We start from the raw sequence: 26,694 nt of genomic DNA, 5'->3' as shown, positions 1-26,694 counted from the left end.
AGAGAGGTACAAGTCCACAGATTGTTGGTGCTTGCAGAACTGTTTATAATTTTTAAATTTAGTGGAGTATGAAAAAACACAGAAAGCTAGTGTGCTTTACAAATCAAGATCATAAAAATGAACTTGGCTGTTTCTGAGAGGATTTTGAATCATGCCCCGGATCAGCCAGAAGGAAAAGGGATGAGGAACTTGTCTGGGACACAAACACTGAAGTTCAAAATATGTTAAACAATGATAGCACAATCAAGGCTCACAACACAGAAATAAAGCTGTTTCACAAAGTGAAGGTGAGGAGTTCAACATCAGAAGAAACTGGCCGTACTATTTAGAAACAATATAAAACTGTCTCTCCTAGAACTTCTGCTATTTGATGATAAATTAATATAACCTTATTCAATCATAATCTGTCATCTCTAAAGGAGCATTTTCCAAGATCACCAGACCTGTAGAACCCATGATTTTGCTTTCATCTGTCTTGCTATTCCAACAGATAATACATCATTTTGATTGTCCTATGAAAGTTCCATTACGCATTACAGCATTAGACATAGCAGCAGCAAAACACTGTCACTGCCTAAGGAAGAGTTTAGTTTAAAAAAAAAATTATATTTTGCACAAAGCCACATGTAGACAATAAAATATACCCTGGTTACAACCCCAATAGTTTGGCTAAGGATCTCCTCTGAACTGAGAAGTGAAATTTGGGTTGCTTTAACTAAGAAGTTATTCCATGTAATAGGAAATAACATAACACAAAAGGAACTATAATGAGAATTTCAAGGAACCAGTGACTGAGACTGAGCTCCAGGTACAAGAGGAAAGCAGGACAGAGAAACAAAGCTCTGAGGAATAAAGAGTCCAAGAAGGAAAAGAAGAAAAATATTGAGATTATGTCCAAAGATCCCACAGCTATTCAGCATTCAGGCAGATATGAATATACTTCATGAGGAAGGATCACCTTGACCACCTGCATGGAAAGAAGCCTGAGAATCTGCATGACAATGCATACTTTTCACTCTTGGAATTGCAGGGCACAGCATTTGTTTGAATAAGGATTACAGAGGAGAAAAAATGGCATAATTAAAACAGACTTTATTTCAACCTGAATTAACAAATGAGCACTATCAGAACAAGAGTGCATTTAGAAATTTCATTAGGAAAGAGCAGCTATATGTAGCAATTGTCCACAGAAAAGAAATTCAGGTTTTGAGCATGTTCTGGGAATATTCTCATTTAAGAGAGAGAAAAGGAAGACAAAAATGAGAGATGGTCTGAGGAAAAAAATTACCCTGAAGCACCCCATAAACACATGGCAAGCACCCTCTCAGTCCTCCCCATTCCTGCCTAGTTGGAGTTTTTTTATTCTTCAAGGACACTGAAGAACATTTAACCTTTTTTAGAGATTAACTTCCTGTCAACATTACAGAGACTCTTTATATCAAATGACAGACTGCAGTTTCTGGAGCTTCTCATCTGTTTTAAGGCTTGAATCTCAAAAGCATTGGCCAACAATGGGGGAAGTATGATATGCCCAGCACAGTAATACAATATGTCAAGACAAATATACTAGAACAATAGCCACTAGAACAATAGGCAGGAGATGGAGTTGGTCCATTTAATAAGTCTCCACAAATATAAAATATGCTTTCTCACAAGTTTTCCAAAAATTTTAGAGTCCTAGTTACACGCAACAATTGTGGAGTATATCAAGCTAAGTCTGCATATTATAGGATACATAACACAGGAGCAAATTTTCATGCTTCAAAGGAAAAGGCTACATCAGGCTACCTCCCAGTTTCCCTGTCTATTGAGAGTGACAGAAGCACCTTCAGGCTGCTTTAGGAATTCTGTATCATCTCTGGAGCCACGTAATGACTGCAGGCAGATAGGCACTGTAAGACAGATTGATATGAGGGTCTTGCTTATCCACACCTGCTCTGATAACACATGTAGACGTCTGTTCTCAGAAGTGCCAATTTTCTTTTTATTACAGATGTGATTTGAACAGGAAGAAACATAGCTCTTAGGAACAAAACCAAATGGAATAGAAATATAATTCTATTGCAACTTCTGAATGTAAAATCTGACTTGCAGTAGGATACAGAAAAATAGCCTGATTTTTTTGTTTTGTTTTGTTTATAAAAGTAAGGCCCAGAAATTAAAATTTATAGATAAATGCCCAAATTACTCTCATGGCAAAAGGCCAAATTTTAATCAAGAATGACAACAAAATGTATCTTCATCAGTTTGAAGACAACTATATGCAAAACCAGCAAATTCCTTCATGTTGAATGGACAAGCTTCAATATAAAGAAAGAAACACAACACATCATTAGTACCAGTTGTCACCACGCCTGAGAAGCATATTTTCTCCAGGCAATGACAAGAATGAAGGAACAATTTCACTTCTCCATTATCTTGTTCTGCCTTTAGGATCATTCCTTTTTCCATGCCACACTTGCACCAGACAAACATGTGACCTTGCTAGGAACAGAGGAACAGTCAAGGCCAGGGGAGAAAAACTCTTTTGCCTTCACTAAATGAAAATGGATAACAAAGGTTGAGCCCTAGGAATAACATATGTCGCAAATAATAGCAAGTACCTGCTTCCTGGGAGATTTACACAATAGAGTTCACACGTCAGCAACTGTTTGTCTATAATATAAATTCAAATTGACAAGACTGAGGTATTATGGAACAGCATTTATCTCAAGATTGTCAAGAGAAGTCATTTCATTTCTTATGATTCATTTCATTTATACGTTACTGTATTAACTGGATACATTATTGATCTTTGTTCCATCCAATTTCAGCTTCTATAGCATGGACAAAGTAATCTGAAAAATATCAGTCCTCTTTTTTTTTTTTATTTTGAAACACAGGAATGTCTCATGCATGTCCAGGGCAAACATCTCACTGTATTAGAAATCCTATCAAAGGAATACATTCTGGAACAAACAACTGTTTTTGAGGAATATATTAGTGTGAAAGTCAGCTTTTCTATAGTTCTCTTAGAATATCCAGAAAATTGTTGTTCTAGATACTGTGCTCTTCCCTCTACTTGACTGGATGAAAAGGCAAAGATGGAAGCAATGATGACAGCCCTTGTACACTCAAAAAACTAAAAGAGAAGAATAAAAAAGGTTGCCAATCAGAGTAAGACTGCTATATATCTAGGTGCCAGGGTGAAACCACCCTTCAAGCAGAGAGGGCTGCTTCAAACATATACAAGCCACAGCTGTCACTCTGCAGAGCCACACATCTTCCACTCTAAGACAGTATCATTTGACAGCTGCTACAAATCTTATGAGTATAATGGATGTCCTGTTTCTTTCATCTGACATTCTCTGAAGCATAATAAGGAGCTAGCTATTACCAAAAAAAAAAAGGGGGTAGGTGTGTGTGCAATAACATGAACAGCAGCAGAAAGCACACCAGGATGTCCTCCTAATGCTGAGATGGTCAACAAACATACAGGTGAGACTAGAATGCTGTTTAATTTTATTTGGATAGGCAGCAGGATTTGTAACTGTTTGAGAATCAATCTTCACTCTTCCCCAAGATCTCTCCCATTTTAAGAATGCAACTAGTTTTAAACCCCTGCATAAACATGCAGTAAACATGTTTTACATGCAATTGCTTCAGAGAGGGAGAGGTGCAAATGACAGCATTCTACTTCTTTTGCAGCAGCTCTGATTAGGTCCAGCAAGATCAGGACCTCACTGAAAAAGGCACAACATAAAGGAAGAATAGAAGCGTTACTTCCGCAAGAGCTTAGAGTAAAGACAGTCAGAATTTGGTAACTTAAGTAATCTGCAAGCCAAAGGACAACTAACTTCACATCTCTTCCACTAATTGTCTCCAGAGCCAGAGCCAACACACTCCTAGCCATTTTAGCTTCCCAAACGAAAACAAGATACCTCTGATCTCTGCAGTAATTGTGTCTGTGGATGTTCACATCCCAGATTCAAACTGTCCTGTACTGCTAAGATCTTCCTGATATCAGTGGCTGCTGCACACCAGCGATGGCTTGCTGCACACAGGGGGTGTTCTGCAAACACAAACGCTGCCAAAGTCAGCATTTTTCCTGGGGAAGGCAGCTCTTGGCAGAAACAATTTGCTTCTAATGTTTAAAATGGCTGATCTCACACTTCTCCATTTTCCGGTCTCATGCGATTTTCTCAGCCGTTCCAATGTGTTACGATAAAATTCCCACTTTCACATTGTAAGGCCATTTTGACAGGACCACTTTCCAGTCCTGCTGTCCCCAAACCGCAAGAAGCATTACTTGCAGAAATTTAACCCATTCACTGAAACGCGGGCAGCCAGGCCGTTCAGGCAGGACTCTTGATCACAACTACAACTGCCAGCCAAATAAAATACGGCAATATGATTTTAGCTGGAATCCCTATCGCGGAGCTGGAGCTCGCAGCCGGACACGCAGTGCGCACACGCCATCCTGCGGCCGCCGAGCGCCGCTGCGGGCCTGGCTCGGCCGAGGAGTGCTTGCGTTATTGGATCTGCTCATCGAGCTATTAACCCTTCGGGAGCTGCTCTGCTCCCCGCGCCGTCCTGGGCCGACAGCACCGTGATTTTCATACTCACATTAAATCGATGTGAAATGATCGCTTCAAATATGGCACTCAAACATCACAGAATGGAGATGCTATAAAACTAAAAGATGTACAGTATCGCAGGCTGTACTGCAGAGTCTTGGAGAGAGTCACACTTTGTTGACACAGTTGCAAAAACAGCAACTCAGTTAATTTTTTGTGTTTACTGTCTCAATCCTTTGTCCTCCTCTCGGTCGTCTGAAAAGAAATATCCTGTAGTCCTTAGGGGAGAAGGAAACTGAAGTAATAATATTTAGCTAATCTCCCTGTTCTTCCCGAATCAAATGGCTTTAGGTGTTTTTGTTCTGTTTGTTTGGGGTTTTTAACACATCAGTGGATATAGCATGTAGCAAGTTTAGGAAGAGGTAGTGCAGTTTCAGATGACAGGAGACATTAACAACAACTACATGCAGAACTTAACGATGCTTCATGAATTATGCAAGACTTGCACCAAATCATTATTGTTCTAAGTGTGCACAAAATAAACAAAGACAGAAAAGACAGAACTTTTTACACAGTAGTAAAACAGAGCACTCGACCTGTGGTTGCTAAGGAATATAAACAGAGATGCAGAGTACTGCCACATGAATCCGGCTGGGATAAGCATCCAAACAATTGTGCAGTAATTTTTTTTTTGTTTGTTTGAATAGGATGACACCATAATTGGTAAAGAGACCAGACAAAGCCCACAAAAATCAATGGAAAATGGAAAACCTTCCCTTGACTTCTCTAGGCTTTGGCCTGTGTCACATAATGCAACACTGACAGCCAGGAAATGAAAAAACATATTTACACAAAAAGCAGCTCAAATTCAATCAGTCTTTCACAGCCAGAACCCTACAGAAGTTCAGTATCTCTCCACTTCCTATTTCACATTTATACACCCATCTTTTATTTTTGCCTGCACATCACACTACTAGAAGGCAATTACCTAAATTATAAATTCTTCAGATCATTAAAGCTATTAATAAAATTTGATTTTCAGTGTAAGAGCGTTCACACACCAACTAGGGAAACAATCCTTCCTCACTGCAGTACAAACTTGACAGCAACTCCACTTCCATTTCAAACTACTCCATCTAATAATGAAGCCTTTCAGCAGATCAAAATGCTGCATAAAATCACCCAAACTGAAAGGTGGGGGGGAAGGGTATCTTGTTAACGCACCTCATCTTTTTTCTAGAGACATTCTGCTCTCATATCTCAGTTTTGCCTTCAGCAAGTTTTGGAAGGTTTCAATTAAAACATGCTTTGAGCAATGGGCACCATAAAGCCTGGTGATTTACTGAATTAAAGCCTAGAAATGCTCCAATGCTCGTCCCCATCCAGTATTTTTACTCTCCTGCCTCCAAGTTAACTACAAAGACCTGCTGCAAAGGTCTGCTGCAAAGCACAACTGATTTTGCCATGCCATGGCAACCTCAAAGTGCTGAAGTCCAAAGCCATGACTAGAAGATGACACTGTGCACCTTCCTAAGCAGCAGCAGCTATACCACCAGTTACATGTGCTGCACAAGCAACAGCATGTGACACCCAGCAAGGAGGGACATGTCACACTACCAACCTGCTTTTCCTTCCACTCATCCTACTCATCTGTGGGGAGAAAAAATTACTTACAGATGTCCCACTTCAAATTTTAAATAAAATACTGCCTCCTTTTTTGAGGAGAATATTTAGTAGAAACATTGTAAAGTTGATTAAAGTGTGCGACCATTACCATTAGAAGGGAGGTGATTCTGCCCCTCTACTCCACTCTTATGAGCCAGAGTGCTCCCACGCCAGCAAAGGGAAGATATTGACCTGTTGGAGCAAGTGCAGAGGAGGGCCATGAAGGCTGGAGTACCTCTTCTGTAAAGACCGTCAGAGAGAATTGGGGTTGGTCAGCCTGAGGATTCCAGGGAAACCTTAGAGCAACTTCCAGTACTCAAAGAGGGCTACAAGAGAGCTGAAGAGGGACTTTTTATAAGTGTCAAGGGGAAATGACTTCAAATTGAGAGGGAGTAGCTTTAGATTGGATACTAGAAAGACATTCTTAACTGTGAGGGTGATGAGACCCTGCGACAGGTTTCCCAGAGACGTTGTGGATGGCCCATCCCCGAAAGTGTTCAATGCCAAGTTGGATGGAGCTCTGAGCAATGAATTCTAAGGAAAAGCGTCCTTGCCCGTGGCAGGGTGGTTGGAACCAGATCATCTTGAAGGTCCCTTCCATGCCAAACCATTCCGTGAGTCTCCGTTTCCCACCACCGCCAGCCCCTGCTTCGCCCCGCCGCTGCCGGGGAGGCCCTGGCCGCCCCCGGGGCTGCCCCCGCCTGTCCCCGCACTGTGGGGCTCCAGCCCTCGCCTCACGGGCACTACACAGACAGAGCCGGCGGGGAGCCGCTCGTTTAAGGCCTTTAGCACGGAGCCGCACAGGATCGCTCTGGGGCCCGCGCCAGGACTCGCTGCCGAGCTGCCCGCAGCGCGCAGGCGGCGGCGCCGGCCAGAGCCCCGTGTCCGCTCCCAGCCCCGCCCGGCCCGGAACAGCACGGCACAGCACATGCCCACAGAGGGGCCGCCGCCACCCTCCGCTGGTAGGTGCCCGCGGCCGCCGCCGAGCCCTCCGGACAGTGAGGCCGCCGCTCGTGAGCTCGGGATGGCCCTGAGGGCTCCGGATGGCCCTGAGGGCTCCGTGCCCCCTCCGGAGGGGCTGCGGGGCGAACACTGGGGTGTCTGGGGAATCGCCCCGGGGAGGGTGGCAAAGCGCTGCCTCGGCTGTCCCTTCAAACACAGCCCCGTTCGAGCCCTTGCACAGCCAGCACCGCGCCTCTGCCGGGCCCAACGGGGAGCGAAGTTAAGGAGGGATTCTTAGAAAGCTCGATATGGATTTTTAAAGCGGCCCTGCTCGGTAGATCAGTTTTAGTCACTGCCGCCACATGCGTGGTATTGTGGTTGTTCTTTGCCCTTCCATTTCATTCCTGTGCTTTCCTTCCCTTCGGGCTTCCTGCCGGCCTGTAGTTCACTAACCACTCAATCTCTATGGGTACCAGGAAAAAGGAGAGGAATCGCTACTCAGAAACATTTAAAAGGCGTTCTTAATTATCCTTTCCAAAAAAAAAACCACCCCTAACTTGACAACTGTTGTGACTCATAACGATGGCTGGCAGTCCTAAAAGCACTTCAAATGCAGTGCTTAATACAGCTAAATAAAGCTGGATTCTTACTAAATAAAAAAGAGCTGATGGTTATTTAAGAGCCATCAAATCTTCAAATTTGTAATTTGCCTTTTAGACTCCAGAGCTGACAGTAAAGGGAGGGGAAAAGGGCTTTTTCCTGATCACTGGCATACAACAAATTTTCCAGATGAAAGCATTACTTGTGGGAGATGCACATACCAAAAGCACACTGCAGTTCTTATTCCCTTATCTAGTTTCATGTCCAACTAATTACTCTTTCTCCATAGATATGAATTACTCCAGGTTCATCACCACTGTGAGTGCAGCAAGAAAAGGATCTCCAATAAGACTTCTGAGTGAGTACATGTCCCTTCATCCCAGTTTCTCTAAAAGAGTATCATTCTGTGTTCTGGTCTTTGCTGGGGTATCACGGCCTAAGATTTGAAAAGGTTTGGAAAAAAACCGTGCTGTAAGCTGACATGCAAGGCCAGAGAACTTGACTTTTGTCAAGCAGAGATGCCAAGAAGTACAAAAAAAAATAAAATGAATAGCCTTGAAAACCATTAGCCATTTCAGAATAGCTATTTCAGAAACCCATCCAGACAGACAAATTAGTATTATCACTTTAACAAGTGTCTGAGAAGTCTCTGCCATTGTCTCTGAATCAGGGCTTTTGGCACAGTTTGCAGCTGAGTTTATGCTGGGTGTCCAGGAACAAGCAACTGCTAATGACTCAAAATTCAGTTCCAGCATGTTTATTTCCACCTAGTTTTCCTGTAACCCCTTCACATCCATAAATGTCTCACCACCCACACCCCCTCAGCTTCCTTTTCCATATTGATCTATCTTTAGGCTACCACATTACATAGTGTCCCATGTGACTGATAGAAGAGCTTAACTGCCTACTTGTTTACTTGAAAGCTACAGAGACCTGACAGAATCCAAACATGAGACTAGTTAAGCCTTCAGGGGTCAATTTCCCCTCTTGGTAAGGGGCTAGCATTTGCTGTTCTGCTTTAAATGCTTCATACAGGTACAGCTAAGTCAAATAATTCACTCTAGGCAGTCTGTTTTTCAAGTGATACATTGATATGCATCATAACAAAAATATTAAGTAGCACAGTTCCTGCAGAAAGACACATTGCAACTACAGTTTTGATGACAAAGTAAATCTTTACCAGGCCAGAAGTCACGGGCACAACCCATATTGGTGAACTGATAAGAGTTAACTCCCTGTGTTCAAGTCTGCTAATATGTACTGGGAAATAAAGTCGATAACAGGCTGCATTCAGCCAGATCTGGTGTCATCTGTCCTCATGTGCCTGATGTAAAACTGTCAAGCCAGCATGAATGCCATATTGTGAGTTCTCAGATTTAATGCAGTCAAGTGCCCTTGCTTTATTAAGGTCCAGGCTGCACTGCATAGATTGGATCTGAATGATTGTGAAACTGTGACTTAAAAGCAGGAATTAAGATCTTCTTTGTACCAAATTACTTGCACAGTGCCTCTGCCACTAAAACTGGGCTGCCAGAAACATTTCCACTCCTTTATAGGAAAGCTATAATCATCTGTCAGTGTAACTGCCAGATCAGCTGAAATGAGACTGAACAATAAACAAAACAAAAAACAAAGCCAATCATTTCAAGTCAATCTAAGCGGAAGATCATTAAGATTTTAAATTCTTGAAGCTCAAAACACATCAGTCACAGAAGTTTTTATAAGAGTAGAACAGTCCAGATTGTTTTAAAATAAATTACAAGTAGATTTTTTAACTTAAAATGATTTTTTGTGTTAGTTCATCCTAACAGTATCTCCCTCCCTGTGCCCCCCAAACACCTATTTAATCCAAGCAGAAAGATTAGTTTAAGAATTCCTGATACTTAAACAAGTAAATTGAAAAATAGAACAAGTTCTCTGGACCATCATTAACTATTGATAAAAGGATATCATCACCGTTGTAATAATCAAATTGTAACCAAGGTGTTTTACTTTTACTCTAGCTGAATTGATGCAGAGGTCTCCTCCATCTCTCATCTCTCTGGCTGGAGGGGTACCAAATCCTAATGTTTTTCCATTTAAGAGGGCAACTGTTGACATTGGACATGGAACTCCTATTGAGATTGGGGAAGATCTGATGAAGAGAGCTCTCCAGTACTCAGCCTCAGCAGGGTATCTGTCACAGCTGCTTGTACTTCAAGATACCACAAGCTAAGGATCAGAATATCCTTTATTATTGCATTAAGGCACCTGTGTCTTTAAAATCTGTTCATAAACCCATTTTATCAAAAAATGGGTTCTTTCCAAAACCTATGTTTTTTTTCTATTTGCCTCACTATTTACGTTTCAGTTCAAGTGGAAAATTTTGCAATGAGTAATGCAAAAAAAAAAAAAAAATCACCTAAAACCCTAATGCTAGTAATTCTTAAGCCAGAGCATTTCCTAGCTGCTCGTATGTGAGAATCCAGACTCCCAAATCAGATATTTAAAAAATACTGCATTACAATACTTAGTTTCTGCATTTTGGAGTAATGTTTTTCATTTGGCACCATATACTAAAGTCAACATGTACAGCTTGTGGTAGTTGAGTGGAGGTATTTATAGAATTGTCATTTTTGGTACAAAAACTGCATATAATTACATTAATTTATTGCTCATGTAAACTCCCCAGCAGACAGCACTGAGTCAGGTGGGGACAGGTTTGCAAAAATGCTTGGGTACCTACAGAGACACACGGGGCATCAGTTCAGATTTTTCGTAGTATTTAAATGAACCCAGCCATTTGTGAACATCCTACAAGATCTTAAGACTTTTTTGGGAAAATGTGTTTTAGAAATCCTTATAATCTGCAACTTGTTACTAGGAGCATTGAGAGCTTTGCCACATGCCACACTGGAGTATAGAATGATCAATTCTAGGAGTGAGTATTGTGCAGCCTTCACCCTGTTTCATCCTTGACAAATAATTTCTGCCCAGATTTCAGTATGATAATTTGGTGTATGGACCACAGATGCCCATCTCATTTTCTTCATTTGATACAGCAGTCATAACAATTGCATCTAAGTGTATCTATGTGACAGTTGAAATCAGACTCAGGACTGATGCTAGATTTGGCAGGGATTTAGAGAAACAGCCTAACTTTGGCCTGTATAAGGTGTTAGATACACCTTCTTATTCATGTTTCAGGATTCCAGAGCTGTTGTCTTGGCTCAAAGATTTCCAGCGGAACCTACATGATCCCCCCACAGCCAATTACAGCCCTGAGCAAGGACAGATGGAAGTGTGTGTCACAACTGGCAGCCAGGAAGGCTTGTGTAAAGTAAGACCAAAAGATTCATGTGTTAGAAGCATTTCATTCAGAGAGATGTTTATTCTTCCATCAGTTCAGCTATAGTCAGCATTAAGTGCCCTCCATAATTATATGCAGGGTACTTTATTCAATGCATATCTGACATTATTACCAATACAAGATAAGGGAAATTAAGCAAAATTGCAGTAGTATTCTAGACTGTCAGTGCTGCATGAAAGTTGGGATAACCAAAGAAATTCGTGTAGAAAATATGCTATACATTACCTTATATATAAGGTAACCTTCCATGTTACTCAAGTAGTGCAATAATAAGTGCATAGATGCTTTACCATAACTCCATTCTAAATATGTTTCTTCTTTTTTTTTTTTATTTCCTGATTTTTTGGGGTTTTTCGCTTCCTGAAACAATAACCCTTTCCAGTACCCTCTCACTGCTGTTTAGTTGATCCTTTTTGTGACTGATACAGTAGAAACCATGCTTCAGAGCACTGTCTTTCCATGTCAAGTTGATATTCTCTAGTTGATAGCTTATCTTAATTTGGCTCTAAAGCAGATTTTTCGTCTCTTCATTGCCTTTGTTACAGAAAGGATAATTATGTGGTATGGGAATTACTAGTACCTAATCAAGATTTTTAATCCCACTAAGAAATCACAACTATGAAGCACATGTACAAAAATGGAACAATCTTAAAACAGACTTTTCTTTTGCAGGTGTTTGAAATGCTCATTAATCCTGGAGACAACATCCTATTGGATGCACCCACATACTCTGGGACACTAGCAGCTGTAAGTGTTCTTTAGCTACAAAACATGGTGAATGTTACATTTGAACTAAACAGCAGTTTAGTGCCTGATCTGCAGTCTTATAAACACTGTCTATATTTGCTATAAAAACATATCTAAGACTCAAGATTTTAGTGTTAAACCAGTTAAGTTCAAAAATATTAACTCATAGAAGGTTTTTCTACTGAAAGTTCTATAAAAGCTATTAGAAATTCCTCTTCCAAATACTAGTTCATTCAAGGGCTAAGATCACATATGGGGTTTGAAAAAAAGAAAAGCTATCAGGACCTAGTTTGGTTGAATTAAGTTTGTAACAAGTGGGTGTGTTAACATGTCAGCACATCTACCTGAAGTATTTCATGGTCAGATTGTACAATAGCTGTAAATAATATAATATTGGAATAGACCTGAAACATGCATATATGACTAGGAAGATATGAATTAGAATTATATAGAAATAGCAAGTTTACTTCTGAAAAGTCCCTTAATCAGTATAAAATTAAGTGTGAGCTCAAAACACCTAAGAGCTGCAAGAAGGGTTAGAATAAATACACCACAAATTCAGTTGTCTTCCCTTGGATCAAATTAAATTGTTAATGTTTGCTGTCCTAAATTTGAATATATAGTCTAATCAGCTGTACTTTGTTAGGAATGTATTTTGACAATGCAGCAGCTTGCCATTTTATTTAAAAATGCAGAGCACTATGTGCTACAAATTGAAATTCCACAGAGGAGAGACAACAAGCTTTTTCCTTGGAATTTTACATATATTTTTTCATACTGCTGTCAACATGTCATTGCAGTAGCATCGTTTCATTTTCCTTTGTATTGCTGAATATATCTATTGAGAACAGATTCTTTGCCCTTTGTCAGTGAAGAGTAGCTTAAAGCTCTGGCACTTCACAAAGTGGAGTATAAATTGTCAGTAGGAAACAAAGGTGCTGTGACCTTAACTATCTGTGGTGAGAGCATAAAGGGGTCCTGAGAGAACAGTTCAAGTTTACAAAATCCCTTTCTGCTTGAAAAACCAAATCTGATTTCCTAGAGAAGCGCAGCAGTTGAACATAGAAGTTACCCATTTCTTCTCAGCTGGCTTAGTAGGACAAATAAAGAGTAATGTGCCAAGTTTGACAAGCCTTACAGCAAATTCAGGCAAACTTTTATTTGACTCATGATCAAAAAGAGCTTGAGGTGGGTATAAAATCAAAAAGAAAAACTTTGTATTGATGAAATTCTACAGTGCCAATGACAAAAAAAAGACCTTTGAATTACACAATTATGACAGTTTTGTTCCTTCTATCAACAGCTGAGACCCTTGGGTTGTAATATAATTAATGTTCCTAGTGACCAACATGGCATTATTCCAAAAGCTTTACAAGAAATTCTGTCTGCTTGGAGCCCAGAAGATGTAAAAAATTGTAGCAATCACCTCCCCAAATTCCTGTATACTATTCCAAATGGCTGCAACCCAACTGGCAACTCACTGACAACAGAGCGCAAGAAGGAGATTTACCAGGTATGGAGTTGGGGTCTTGTGAGCCTTGTAGGTGGAAACAGATAAATGCCAGTCTTGTTTCAGTTGAGGGTACCCCATGTGTAGTATTTGGGCTGATTACTGGTCAATAGACATTCCTCCTAGAACTTGTTTCTAGTAGAATCTCTTTCATTACAACTCTTCAGAGGCAGACTGTACATTAGATAAACTGTTTTGCAATGGGAGCCCATTGCTGGCTGGTACCTTTGGCCTGGGCTTTTAGGTGCACTTCCTGCCAGTTGCCTGCACAGTTTGAATGCCACATGGAACAGAGCTTCCCTTACATATGTGGGTCCTTATACTGCACCTACCATGTCTGCTCTTCTAATTGTTTGAAATCTAAATTGAGCACTTGAAGGCTTCTCATGATGGGGGCTTTTATATAATGAAGGACCAATCAATGGAATCATAATATAGTCCTGGTTTAGGGAAAAAAAACCTGACTGAATTGACAGTGCCTTTTCCTTCTTATTCATTTTGCTACTTTTTATTAATTTGTTTAGCTTGCAAGAAAATACGATTTTCTCATAATAGAAGATGATCCTTACTACTTCCTACAATTTGAAAAGGTAATTTGTCTTCCATAAACCTTAGTAACACCTTCTTTTCTGGAGAGAAACTAGGTTTTCAGGAGAGAGCTAAGGTTTGAGCCCTAGACCTTCCAACATGCTCCTTGCTCATGAACTACCAAGGTAGTTGTAGGCCTCATAGTCTGTGCTTCCTTCAGTTATTTTCCTCTTTGTGGCATTTTATATTCTGTTTATCAGTGGTTCAAATTTCTCCAGCCGCATACAGGATAGAATTTCCTTCAGTAATCAGAAAATGATGAAGACTTTGTGTTCAGAGCAAAGCAAGTATGTCACTGAAGCAGCACTTGAAAATTGCATTCTCTTAATGTTCCTTTCTTCCTGTCTCTTCTTTCGTTCAGCAGAAGACTGCCTGCTCCCCATCTACTATACCTCATTTTTATCCCTTTGCCTTTTGGAGAATCCAGGAGTTCTCCCAGGTATCACAGGAAGGGGTACTGGATAGGCAGCTTCCCTTCTTCATGTAAATTTTCCCCAGATTTCTTACATGAATCTACAGTTGTGCAGTCTTTAAAACTACCTAACTTCAGAAATAAAACTGGTCTTAGAAAGCAGTAAAACATTGGTAGAAGGTAAAGGTCAGCATTTTCTCTTTTGAAATATGTTTTTAGGAAGAAGACAATAAAACTGCTTCACTTACTCATTCCATAGCATAGTGTAGCTTTGTTAGACGGTGTAGGGGAGAAGGTGTAAAAGCAGAGTTCTTGATAAGGAAAAATTGTGCTGAACTCAGATCTTTACAATTTGGTCATATCTCCTGATTTCATTTTTTAATATAGCAAAGCAGAAAGCTGCAAGGCTCCATTTTAGAAATTGCAGTACCTCTTTACTCCCCAAAGAAATGTTGGCAGAAAAAAAATCACTATTTCTCTCTCCTTTTTTACCAAAACTTAAATTGAACACTTGTATGCTGAATGGTGGGCTAAGTAAGCATCAAAAACTAACAAAGCTGATTTCTTGAAGACTTTCACAGAATATTGTACTCGCATCTCAGACAGCTAGCCGAAATAATCACTTGCCAGCAAGCTACTGCAATGTTTTCCTGGGAGTACATATTTGAGAAATTAATTGTGTCTTCATAGTAAAGAAAAGAATTCCATCATAACCCTTACTAGCACCTTGAATTTTATTTTTTATTTTTGTTCCAAGCCATGGGCTCCAACTTTCCTCTCAATGGATGTGGATGGCCGAGTTATTAGGACCGACTCTTTCTCTAAAATTCTCTCATCTGGGTAAGGCCAGCTGCAGACTACTTAGCATTGCCTAATCAGTTAAGATACAAGATTTCATACAAAGTGATGAAATATGTCATGGTTTTCTGATTTAATAGCTGTCCACTTCTGGAATTAACTTCTGAATCAACAGCTTTTCGCAGTCATAACTTTTCATGTCATCTCTTGGCAGTGATTTAACTCCAGATTCTGTTTCTCTTCTGATGCTGATAGTTAAGCCTCTCTGCCCAGGCAGCTCATTCTTGCAGGCACCATCTAGGCAGAAAGACATGCTGGGTTCCAGCTCTGTTCCTGGAACTCTTAGGAGCTTTTCTCTCTTATTTTTCCATTTCTCTTTCCATCTATCTCTTACCATTCCTGCAAGCTCCCTGAACTTGCAATACAGAAAATAAACAATCATTCTACATAAACTGTTCATAGGGTTATACTGATAATCTAGCCTTCCAATTCTTTCAGGTCATTTCCACATGCCTTAAAAAACTAGGTTGGCTGTTTTCCATTTCACACAAGTCAACATACTTGGTTTTTGACTTGTCTTTGTCTATTATCCTAATAGATATAAAATTTAATGTGAATTCTGCACTGGCAGCTGGTGGATTATAACCCACCCTAGAGAAAGTGAGGAGACAATATAAGTTTAACTGTCACTGCATTTTCAGAAGTGACGCTGCAGAATGGCATGGCGTAATATCTTTGCCAAAGACACGTGAGTTTACTGGTTCAGTTTTTCTTCAAATAAAAACTTCAGCCAATCTCTAAAGACAGGTAATAAGAACTGAAGTATAAATAACCAACTAGTTCATCAAATCTAAATTCCATTCCTTCTGCAGTACTGAAAGGGAGTGAAAGAGTAAAGCCATTTGCCACTTCTTATCTGTTTGTCGTAAAGCCTGAATATTCGTGATTTTTCATTATGGGAAAACCTATCTTTCCTTCCCTTTGAGTCATGTAATCTTTATGGTTGAAGAGAGATAGTTTACAAACAGATTTTGTTCTGAAGCTTCATAACTAAGAAGCTAGTATAAGCATTAAAATCTCTTAAATGTTTTTATTTCATGACTTTGATACTCAGCTTCTGAACTGTGTAATCTTAGGGCAGTATTAAGATAGAGATAAATTTTAAAGCATAAGAGATCCTTACACTATCAATACAGTGGTTGCATGCTTTCCCACATATAACTCAAAGTATTAGCATGTTGCATTTCTATAGTAACCTTTTCTTTGTTTTCTAGTTTAAGAATAGGTTTTCTGACGGGTCCCAAGCCTCTCATTGACAGAGTTATTCTACACATTCAAGTGTCTACAATGCACACCAGCACTTTCACACAGGCAAGTGCAAATCCACTAAATTAATTGTATTTAGAGAAGAAAACGTATTCCAAGTTATAAGAAAACACAAGCAAACAGCTTTGTACTTTCACACTTGCTCTGCACTTTTGCAGTTTTGTCTATGCATATTCATTGTCAATTCTGCTAAAGGAAGAGAGACCACCATAGAACTCAGAACCAGAGCCAGAGGGTTGTCTCACTGCATGGGTAGTACAGCTGATATCCCTTAAGCCTCAGATTTCAAGAATCAAGATTTGAAATGCTCTATGTCTTCATGGTAGGTTCATTTGGAAAACCTCGATGTGAAGCATAGCATAGAAGAAACACTAATTTATTATTTTGTATTCTACTTTTCAATTAAAAGAATATTGGCAGCCCACAAAGACATTACAAAACAAGCTGCCAACTACAGCCCCTTTATGGTTAGTAATAAGAAAAGGACACACTGAACATATCTAAGTATGGCTGCCATCTTCCAGCTCTATAGTTCGTCACAGAGGCACTATTAAAGCAGAGAGGCCGATGTGGACAGGAAGGTAAAGCAATATACATTACCTTCCTCTTTCTCCCCAGTTATCATATTTAGCTCTTCATCCATTTTTCCCTCCCTCCAGCCCAACTTCCAAATAACTGCCATTATCTTGGAGACACCAGTAACATGGACTGTAATGATCTGTTGCCCTTGGCATCTCTGTTTATAAAGGGCTCCAAGAGACACTGCATGCAATTTCATGTCTGGGGAATGTTGAATAATGCATCTGGCTATGGATCTTTTGATGATTGTGGAACAGTCCTGCTTAAAATGTGGTATTGACGATGTGTTTTATTTCTTTAGATTATGATATCACAGCTGCTTCAGCAGTGGGGACAAAAGGGTTTCTTGGAGCATATAGACAGGTAGGATTATGTCCTATGCTGAATCCCATCATCTGTATTTGTGCTGCTTGTTGCCTGTATCAAGCATTCATTGTAGCAAACAAGCCAGAGGAGATGCATCAGTATTAAGCCAAATAGATAAGGCAGGTCAGCAAGAATACTGGGTTCACACAAGAGCCCTGAAGAGACTCACTGTGAAGTTGCAGACATGCAGGCCAGGCCGTGTCACCTACCACTACAGGCAGACAATCATCCAGTCCACTGGCACAGACAATATGCAGCTCCCATCTGCAGGGAACTTGAGAGGATCCTGCAAGCTTCAAGACAGTCAATAAAGTTTTGATTCCTGCTTATGTGCTAGGGTCTATAGCAAAAGCTAAGATCTCTGAACACAAAATCTATTGAGAAAGAGTCAGCATAGGCCTTATAAAGGGAGTTCTTGCCTCACTAAGTTTGCAGGAACTCACACTCGACATCCTTGATCTCATGATTGTGGATACTGATGGAAAAAACTCCAGAGAACAAAGAGGTTCATCTACACCCACTAAACACTGCCTTGTTCACCACTCTTGGAGAGAGAGCACGGGACTACCATTTAACTCTGCAAGGCATTTCTTGCATATTGACTGATACACATTTACTTTCCCTTCATTATGCAGGAGGAGCATAGTTTCTTCTGACTATCAGTGCCTCATTTTATATGCTGTACTTGAATGTCACTAGAGCCCCAAGCTTCCCACTTCAGTGGGAACTGAAGTTGCTACACTGTGCAAAGGCCTCTAACAGAAGCATGAGCAAAACATGCAAGAAGTTCTCATATCTCACTGTAACAGTCTCTTCTGTCCCCTGATGTTCATACTGTAAAGAGCAATATTTGAAAAAAATCCCAAACAAACATAAAGATAAGTCTCACAGAGATACTTGGACCACACATTAGCCCAACTTTCAGTAGTTCAAACAAAAAAGAAATCCTAAATGCATTTCTTCACTTACCTCTTTCTTGTAGGTCAAAAGGCAGCCTTGCTTAAGCCCAAAGGCTGTTCTTGAAGTAATGAAAATAGGGTTGCAGGAGAGCAGCTGCAATGCTTTATAATCTAATTGATGAGGCCTCAAAGCTGATTGGAATGGCTTCCAGTTGATTTCTTTGTACAAGGTTGAGATGTTAGGCTTTAGAGTAGAAGCTGTCTGTTTTTCAGAGCAGCTACATTTTTGGGGAGGTTTTGTCTTACTAATGCTTATAATTTCAACATGTAATTAGAATAGTAACAGGTAAAAACTTTGTAACAGAATTTGCAATTTTAATAAAAACTGCACAAAGACGATTGACCATTTTGATACAGAATGTAGCAATAGGTATAGCTGGATCCCAAAACTGTGTAAGTCTCTGGAGGTGTTGGTGTTTGTGTATCCGGTGTAATAAAATACATTCTGAAATCAAAGCTGTTGGTTTAGAGAACATTTTTAAAAATACAAATGTGCAATTATGTAAATTATGCAAATCACTAAGGATGTTTTCTCAAGACATGGGAACACATTTGCATCTGAATTATGAACTCAGTATCAGGCATTTCTCTTGTGTCTTCCATTGCACAGCTGTGTCATTTTATGTCAACAAAAGCCACTGCACATGACTTGTCAATGGTAAAACTTGGGTTAGGGTCATTGCTCCCAGTAAGAGATTAAGCTATTTGAAAGGTTGAAGTTTGAAAGTATGAAGAAGATAGGTTCAAAAGTTTAGAAAGGGGAAGCTGCCAGATAGTTATGACAGGTTTATCATATGATTTGCTTTTTACCTTGTCAAATGCCATTTCCATGTGTACCTGTTACACAAATTGAACCCAAATGCACAAATATCAAGCCTGTGCTTTTGCATATGTTTAAGTCCCTAATTTGCTTCAGTATATATGCTTTATGCAATAAATACTGTTAACAAGGACTTGTACCTACTGCTATAATAAAAAGAATGGATGTAATATATAAAAGGTTTCTATGATATATGTAAAGCTGAAGAAGCAGGCACACAGGGACTTCCTCTGTCTGGTTGATAAGTGCTTTGTTGGAAATGCACTGAAGCATTAAAGACTTCTCTGACGTATACACAAAGTTTTATACACATAGTGGACTCTGTTGTGCCCACCTAGGATGTGCTTATATTTCTGTTAAATGTGCACTAGGGTTGTTCAAGTAGAAAAGCTTTGTTTCTGCCTTTGGAAACCAAGGGACTCTGAAATGCTATGGGTTCATGACTTTCAATTGATAATTTGCTTTCAGAGTGGTGGACTTCTACAGGATCCAGAGGGATGCAATGCTCACTGCTGCTGACAAGTGGTTAAAAGGTCAGAGTGCAACACAGATAATCACTTATCTTGTTTTTCTAGGTATTTATCATCTTTGTGCTCAAGAAAAATCATTTAAATTCACCTCTTGACTGAAGTGACAGATAAGCACTATAAACAAATCAATTACATTAAATATTAAGCTTAGGACAAATTGTCTATTGCTGAGTTTTCATGCTTTCTGGTAGGACAAGGAGATAGGTGGTGATGGAAAAAACTCACCACATTAGTATTTAAAGCAATTTTACAAAGAGCATGTATTTAATTTCATTATGTTCTTATACTTTTGTTGTTTAAAATGTCTGTCTTTAAAAATCTCTGAAATAGTGACCTTTATTTAAAAGAAGATACAAAAAATCACTAGAGCAATAGTAATAATAATGTTTGTATCAGCAAATCAGAAACATTGCTGAATCTATGATGAATCCATTAAAAGTGCGGCATAAGATTCTTCCTTGATTCCATTTTCTCTCTCTCTTTCTCCAGACTTGGCAGAATGGTACCCTCCTGCTGCTGGCATGTTCTTATGGATCAAAATTAAGGGTATTTCTGATACACACCAGCTGATAATGGAAAAGGCTTTGAAGAATGAAGTATGACATATGATTTAATGACTTATGATCTTAAAGTGAAAAAATGGAGGGATAAAATATCTGTATCTATCCACACCTGCACACATGAAAAACCAGGGGAACTTGCTGTGCACCATAATTAAGTCTGCAAGTCAGGCACTGTGGCATAGTTACTCATTAACAAAATATTTTCATTACTCTATTCAGATGCTGATACTTAATCAGTTTACTTAAATTTAAATCAATATATGGTACAATATGTTATGTATACGACATATATATAATATTAATATATGTATCTTTATGTACGATGGCTGTTCACCAAATCTTTTTAATGAAAGAAATTAACTTTGATTTTATTTCTTCAATTTATAAGACCCAGCACTGTGTACTGAGTGACCTACACCCAGGTGCTCCTAAGCATTGTGATGATATAAGCCAGACCTGGTAATCAAAACCTAAGAGCCTTTGGTTTTAGTATGAAAAGTCTAATTACAAGTTGCATATTTTTTTCTCTTCATTTTGAAGAAGAGAACATATTCCACCATGTTCAGATACAAGTGTGTAAGCACTAAGCTTTCTGAGATTTAATTTAACATAGTGTGGAAGTGGTAATAACTGTGTGGTTAATCAATTTTTCATAGGTACTACTGGTTCCTGGTGGAGCATTCAATATTGATAGTTCAGAGCCTAGTTCTTATGTCAGAGCCTCCTTCTCTTTGTCTTCTCCTGCCCAGATGGATCTGGTGAGATTTTTTTCTTTTTTACATTTTTATCAAAACAGTTTCTCACACAGTAATGCTCCCTTATTTTTATATGCTTCTCCTTATATTTTTTTTTGAATGTTAGTGTAGTGGTTTTTGTCTGTAGGTGATTAAGCAGTACTTGTGCAGCAGTATTAGCTGTTCCTTAAGCAAGATACTCATCTATGTGACCTGAAAGGTACTAAACTTTCAGGGCCACTTAGAATTTTTCTATGTTTCTCATACATGCAGTGTCTCACACTTAAATCTCCCAGACACTATTTATAAATGCTTCACTGAAGTCAGAGAAAGTACTAAGTCCTGCTATTTGCTTAAGCATTAGCAGGCATCATGTGTCTTCTAGATTTTCCATTCCCAAGATTCTGAGACTGAATTACCTGTGTTCTTTTGTGTGTGTTGGCAATTCTTTGTAAGAAAGAATCTTGTTTTTCTTTCATACAATTTACATACATGTTTTATTTCTCAGGAGCTAATCTTTCATGTGTTTTAGGAGTATTTTTTATGATATTTGGCTCTATCTATAAAATTAATGGGAGGAAAGATAGGAGACATTTATTTGTGCAGATTTAATAATGATTTGATTTGAGTGCTTGAAACAGTTCAGTATTTCTATTTGTACTTTTATGCAGTTGTAAAGGTTTGTAACAGATCAGTGCTTCTATCGCCTTTTTATTTCATCTTCTGTATTTCTTCCATTTCTTCCTTTTTCTTTGTAAAAGTAATTCATGACCATACTATTGACAGTCAAGCTGTATTTTTTGAATGCTTCCCCGCTCAACTGTTCTTCTTTTTCTTTCACTTTTGGAGTCTCTAGGTAGTTATATTAAGTTAAGAGATACTCTTCCGGGGATCACTAGTTGTGTTAAAAGTTACATCTGAACTCCAAATAACCTTTGAACATCAATATTTGCATTTTTCTGTTTCAGAAATCTCTGCCTTTTATTTTCTATCAGAGACTCAGATGCTTTGTCCAGTCAAAGCCCATACATGATTTTATGAAAGGAAAAGATAGCATATCAACAGAACTTTGCATTATAAAATATTGATTGTATATGGCTAGGGCAGTTTTAGTAGCTTTACAGGGTTGATGTGTTGCCTATTTGTATTGTGCTGAAATATAAATGTGAATCATATTTGTCATTGCAGGCCTTCAAGAGACTGGCTGACCTTATAAAAGAATCTTTGTGAAAAAGCTAAATAGAGCTCTTGCAGTAATTAAAATCATCTCCGGAAAATATTTATTAACATTTGGATTTCATCAGAACAAATTATAAGCAAGTACAATACAGTGGATGTTTCCTTAGATTTTCCAGCTAAAAAAAAGACAAAAAATGAAAGTGAAAAACAATTTTCCTGATTTTTTTGACAGGACATTACATTATTAAATGTATCCAATTCAGAAACATTTAAAACACTCAAACCCAAAATGCTCTATTTCCTGTAAAATCCTTGGTTTTGTTAGATTTTAATTGATTTTTGTTCTGACTTTTGTTTTCCATTGTAGCTGGGAAACAGAAATCATTTACTTAGGAAGTTGAATTTGAGGTGGTCTTAACCACTATTACATAGTCTCAACTGATACATTCCTCAAAAATCTTATTTTGGAATTGTCTCATGTGTCACTTTCCTTCTTGTCCTACTGTATGGCATCTGATTTTAACAATTTGAGGATTAGTATTTAATTTCACTGCAGTTTTGTCAGATAAAACAAGGATAAAATAAAATAAATGTCAGATAAAATAAGGAAGTTTTCACATCTCAACTTGCATTCATAAGCATGTGTAGAAATTATGAAAACTCTGAGGTTGCTATTAGGCAATTTTTGTCTGGGGCTCAAATAAAAAAATTATTTTATACAGCAACAAATTGTGTCTTTTCATTAAAATAATATTTTTATAGAGGAGTAAATGTAAACATCATTTAAGACTTATTTTAATTCTCAGGTAAATGCTATAGTCATTGTCAAATAGTTTTGTCATGTTGTCATTCAGACAAACCTGAATTAGGAAAACAATCAAAATATCATTATTAAGCAAGCCTTCTATTAGTGATGTGTTGAATCAAACACCTCTTAATTTTCAGAGATCTAAATGTTAATTTAGTTGCATGTAAGCACAATGCAATTCCATTTGTGCCACATTACCTGGTTTTGTTATCAGCTAATTTAATTTAGAGAGTTTTTCTCTGACTGTGTTGAAGCCTCTTTAATTAAATTAATATCCTGAACAAGGCAAATCGAACAATGACAGTGAAATCCTATATGCACATGCTGTTTCCCTGTACCTCTTAATGCACATTTTCTGGTCTCCTGGGAGAGAGCATTCACTGTTATTAAGTGCTCATGGAGAAAGCCACTTGAGACAAAAGGAAAAGGGTGGGTAACGTTCACATAGGAGGAAATGACATGGCAAATGGAAGTTTTGGTTTTCCCTTTCCATTTCATCCATGCACCAGCAAATAACCACTCTCTGGGTTTAAGCCATCCGATGCAAGTGACACCATCTGCCGCTGGGGAAGAGAGGACACAGGAAGGGCAGGGCTTGGTGTGGTGAGCGCAGCTCTGGTTCTGCCCTGCTGGGGGCAGCTGAGGAGGAGGTTGCTGCAGTGCTGGAGAGGGCTGCTTGCACAGGTATTTCCCTGCAACCTGGGCCCTACTTCTGAGTGAGCATTTAGCTGCACGTTCCCTTCTACCTGCACTCTGGTTCCACTGCATTTTCATGCTTTTGACAGATGAAAAGCACCTAGAAGTTCTGGGCCAACTCTGGACACCTAGAAATTCTATTTGTATTTTAAAAAATCCCCTTGTATTTCATTTGTACTTGTATTTTAAAACATTGTGACCTACAGATCCGCAGTTCTTTCAGTCCTGCCTTTGCAATCTGGACTGGGACCCACTGAGGCAAATATATAAAAGAACTCCATTGAGCTGTGCTGTGCATGTCCTAATCTGTCTTCTTTATTACTTAATAACAGGTTTTGAGCAGCCCACTCTAGACAGTCTTAGGTGGGAATAGAACAATTGCAGTGCTTGAACTGTAATCATTCTGAATTAAAACTGCAAAGAAAAATACATTTTCATTCTTCTAATATTACTCCCAGGAATACCATGCTGTATCTCACTTGTCTGCTAATGATTATGGAAACTATTGTGTAACCCTGCAAAGCGCAGAAGACACAATGGGAGGGAGAAGAATAAAGGCCTTGCTGATTCTCTTTGAGACTTGATATCCCAGAAACCTGTTAGCAAATCTGACTGCAGCTAAAAGATTCCCTATACCTGTACAAAATTTGGAGAATACCTTCAGAATTATATTGTCTTTCACTTTGAAATTATATCAGATCTGGATTGACTTAACAAGTGGATATGTTGTGATGTGGTCTGGAAAAAATTAACATGAAAGTATTTCATTTCCTTGATGTAAACAGAACTTTGACCTTTTTCTACATTTGGCTAATAATGAACTTAAGATACTTTTTTTCAGCTTCATACAATAAATCAAGCATTAACAGAGTAGATAAAGTTCTTCTGACAATATCAAATTATTTTATTGCCATATATGGATTGTATCATTTAAAACACTTTTTCATTTAAAGCAGTCAGCATCACTATAGGAGACCAGCACTAACTTTAGGAAGATGTAACTCAGAAGGGTTACTATCTGGAATATAATATTGCCTAGATCTTCAAGTTATGCCAACAGGAGTTACGCCAAATTAATAAATACGTTGTTTCTTTCTGTCTCCTAATTGGCATAATGTTTCCCATTTGCATCTTTTTATTTCTTTTTATTTAGTTATTCTTACTTATTACCCTAGCAATCCTGTAATAAGCCATAGATGTTAAATTAGTTCCCACATAATAGATGTGCAGAGATGACTTTTAGAAAGCAGCATTCATGGATGATTCAGACTGAGTGGATATCAGTCACATTTGCAAGTGGTGAACGAGTTCCAGGGACTCAGGAGTTTCAAAGACAGAGAAAATCATCATCAGCTTTATAAGACAGGCCATGCATTTTCATTACCTCTGAGAAGGATATCCTATCTTGGTTTTAAAACTTGAAATGATGGAACACCCACCAGAATAATCTGTTGGATTAAAGAGCCCTTCATTACATGGCATTCTCTCCAGTCATGTCACTTGTATTAATTCAGCTATTTCCCTAAAGCCAAAAGTAAGGGATAAAAAGGATATATTTCAAAAGTCTGGAGCTACACTCCTAATTAATGAGTTTTCAAAAGATTTTCCATAATCCTAATCAGGGTAAAGATATTTCCCTTTAAGGCCAGAAAGTTTTGTAAAGTAGATAAAACAGTGGATAGGAAAAGATACCAATGGAAATAGTTTCTGTATTGGCAAATGACTCTTTGCTGTTTGGTGTCAAAAATAATGAAATCACATTTTAGCCTTTTATGATTATTGTATTATCATAAACAGCATAGGCATCTGATGTCAGGAGCATTTTATTTTAAAAGGCCATTGGATCTGCCTTGTTTCGGATCCTGACAATTCAGGTCTTGGGCTACATTGTGAAAGTGGCATTCAGGAAACTAATTTGGAGTTCCTTATCTGTAGTACCAAAGCCATGAAGGTGGGATGGGGTAAAAAGTTCATACAATCCCCTAACTCTTTCTGAAAGTAAAACTGGGTTTGAGACTGGGTAAAGTATTTAGGGAGGTGAAGTCCTACTGTTTTTTTGGGGTTTTTTTAAATATTAGACTCCCAAATGAACAAGTTAATTTTTAAAATGGAACTAAAATTCCCAAGACCATTACATGTTTTTGATAAATCCCATAAAAAAGTTTCATGATTCAAAACTGTAAGGGCAAGAGGAAATCTTTGCCACATTCTTACAAGCTTCCTGAATGAAGTGTTGCAATGCTGTGACTATACATACACCCACACGTTGCCTCTAAGGTCTAGTAACAGTGGAAAATATATTTACAAACTGTTTAATAGTGTGCTCTGACCTTTCTTTTGCTGTTTAAAGTAAAATATTGGTGATGCTGAGGACAACTTAAGTAAGAAGGATGCCACTGGGACTAAGTCCAATAGCAGAGGAGGAAAGGAGAGTAGGACAAAGCATGTTGGAAAAGCCTAGTGACAACAGACAAGTAGAAATCTTCCCCAGAGCCACACACAAATTGTTGAGAGAGACATGCTCTGTTAGAGAGAGTTTTAATACTCATTCATGGTTCTAACCAGACTTTCTGATTGTGAAAAAGCCTTCTTTATCAAGGGTCAAAATATTTTACCTCTCTAAAATTTGTATAAAATTGTATATTAAGGATGATAAACACCAGGCTAAAACAACCATATATCACTATGTAACTACTGGCACCTGGAAGAATCTCATGGAAAATATGGCTTACTCTGTTTGTTCCCCAGGCTGTAAGAGAATTATTCTAATATCTTTGCTAACATCTTTGCCTCCAAACTAGGCATTCAATAGCTGTCACAGCTTGCTTCCAGTAGCAGCTTCACAGACCACAGAAGATACAATATGCTGTGATGAACGAGCGACACAAATGTTTTGCCCCTGCCAAAAACCGAAACCCAAAACAAAGCATTGCTCTTGCTCTTATGCAGCACTTTTCATTCAGAAAA

The 26,694-nt window shown here is 38.6% G+C and overlaps 1 protein-coding gene and 1 long non-coding RNA gene across 6 annotated transcripts in view; one reads left to right on the top strand and one right to left on the bottom strand.

Annotated features, from left to right (window-relative positions):
* The window catches only part of LOC146438236 (uncharacterized), a 131,370-nt gene extending 112,902 nt beyond the window's left edge, over positions 1 to 18,468 (bottom strand). For 2 of the 4 annotated variants that reach the window (XR_014851705.1, XR_014851706.1), the window contains exon 1: positions 18,408 to 18,462. This is a non-coding gene — a long non-coding RNA (uncharacterized LOC146438236). Of the gene's footprint in view, positions 1 to 18,407 lie in introns of all 4 variants that reach the window. The other 2 variants (XR_014851707.1, XR_014851708.1) reach the window with 2 other exon arrangements.
* Positions 7,098 to 22,952, top strand: AADAT (aminoadipate aminotransferase). 2 transcript variants are annotated; one of them, XM_085058676.1, is made up of 14 exons: positions 7,098 to 7,183; positions 8,053 to 8,121; positions 9,767 to 9,935; positions 10,950 to 11,082; positions 11,785 to 11,859; positions 13,163 to 13,372; positions 13,894 to 13,959; positions 15,127 to 15,209; positions 16,442 to 16,538; positions 17,374 to 17,435; positions 19,686 to 19,750; positions 20,237 to 20,343; positions 20,967 to 21,068; positions 22,233 to 22,952. In XM_085058676.1, exons 1-14 carry the CDS (start codon positions 7,150 to 7,152, stop codon positions 22,272 to 22,274), a joined length of 1,314 nt encoding a protein of 437 aa, XP_084914802.1. In that variant the 5' UTR covers positions 7,098 to 7,149; the 3' UTR covers positions 22,275 to 22,952. The 2 variants fall into 2 exon arrangements, with proteins under 2 accessions (XP_084914802.1, XP_084914803.1); XM_085058677.1 differs by lacking the exons at positions 15,127 to 15,209; positions 16,442 to 16,538.
* Positions 22,953 to 26,694: the final 3,742 nt, after the last annotated feature.

The sequence above is a fragment of the Lichenostomus cassidix genome, chromosome 4 (assembly GCF_008360975.1).
Source record: "Lichenostomus cassidix isolate B80296 chromosome 4, HeHo_3.0, whole genome shotgun sequence".
Lineage (NCBI taxonomy): Eukaryota > Metazoa > Chordata > Aves > Passeriformes > Meliphagidae > Lichenostomus > Lichenostomus cassidix.
The sequence above is the reverse complement of the archived record's forward strand: the minus strand, read 5'-3'. Positions and strand labels throughout refer to the sequence as shown.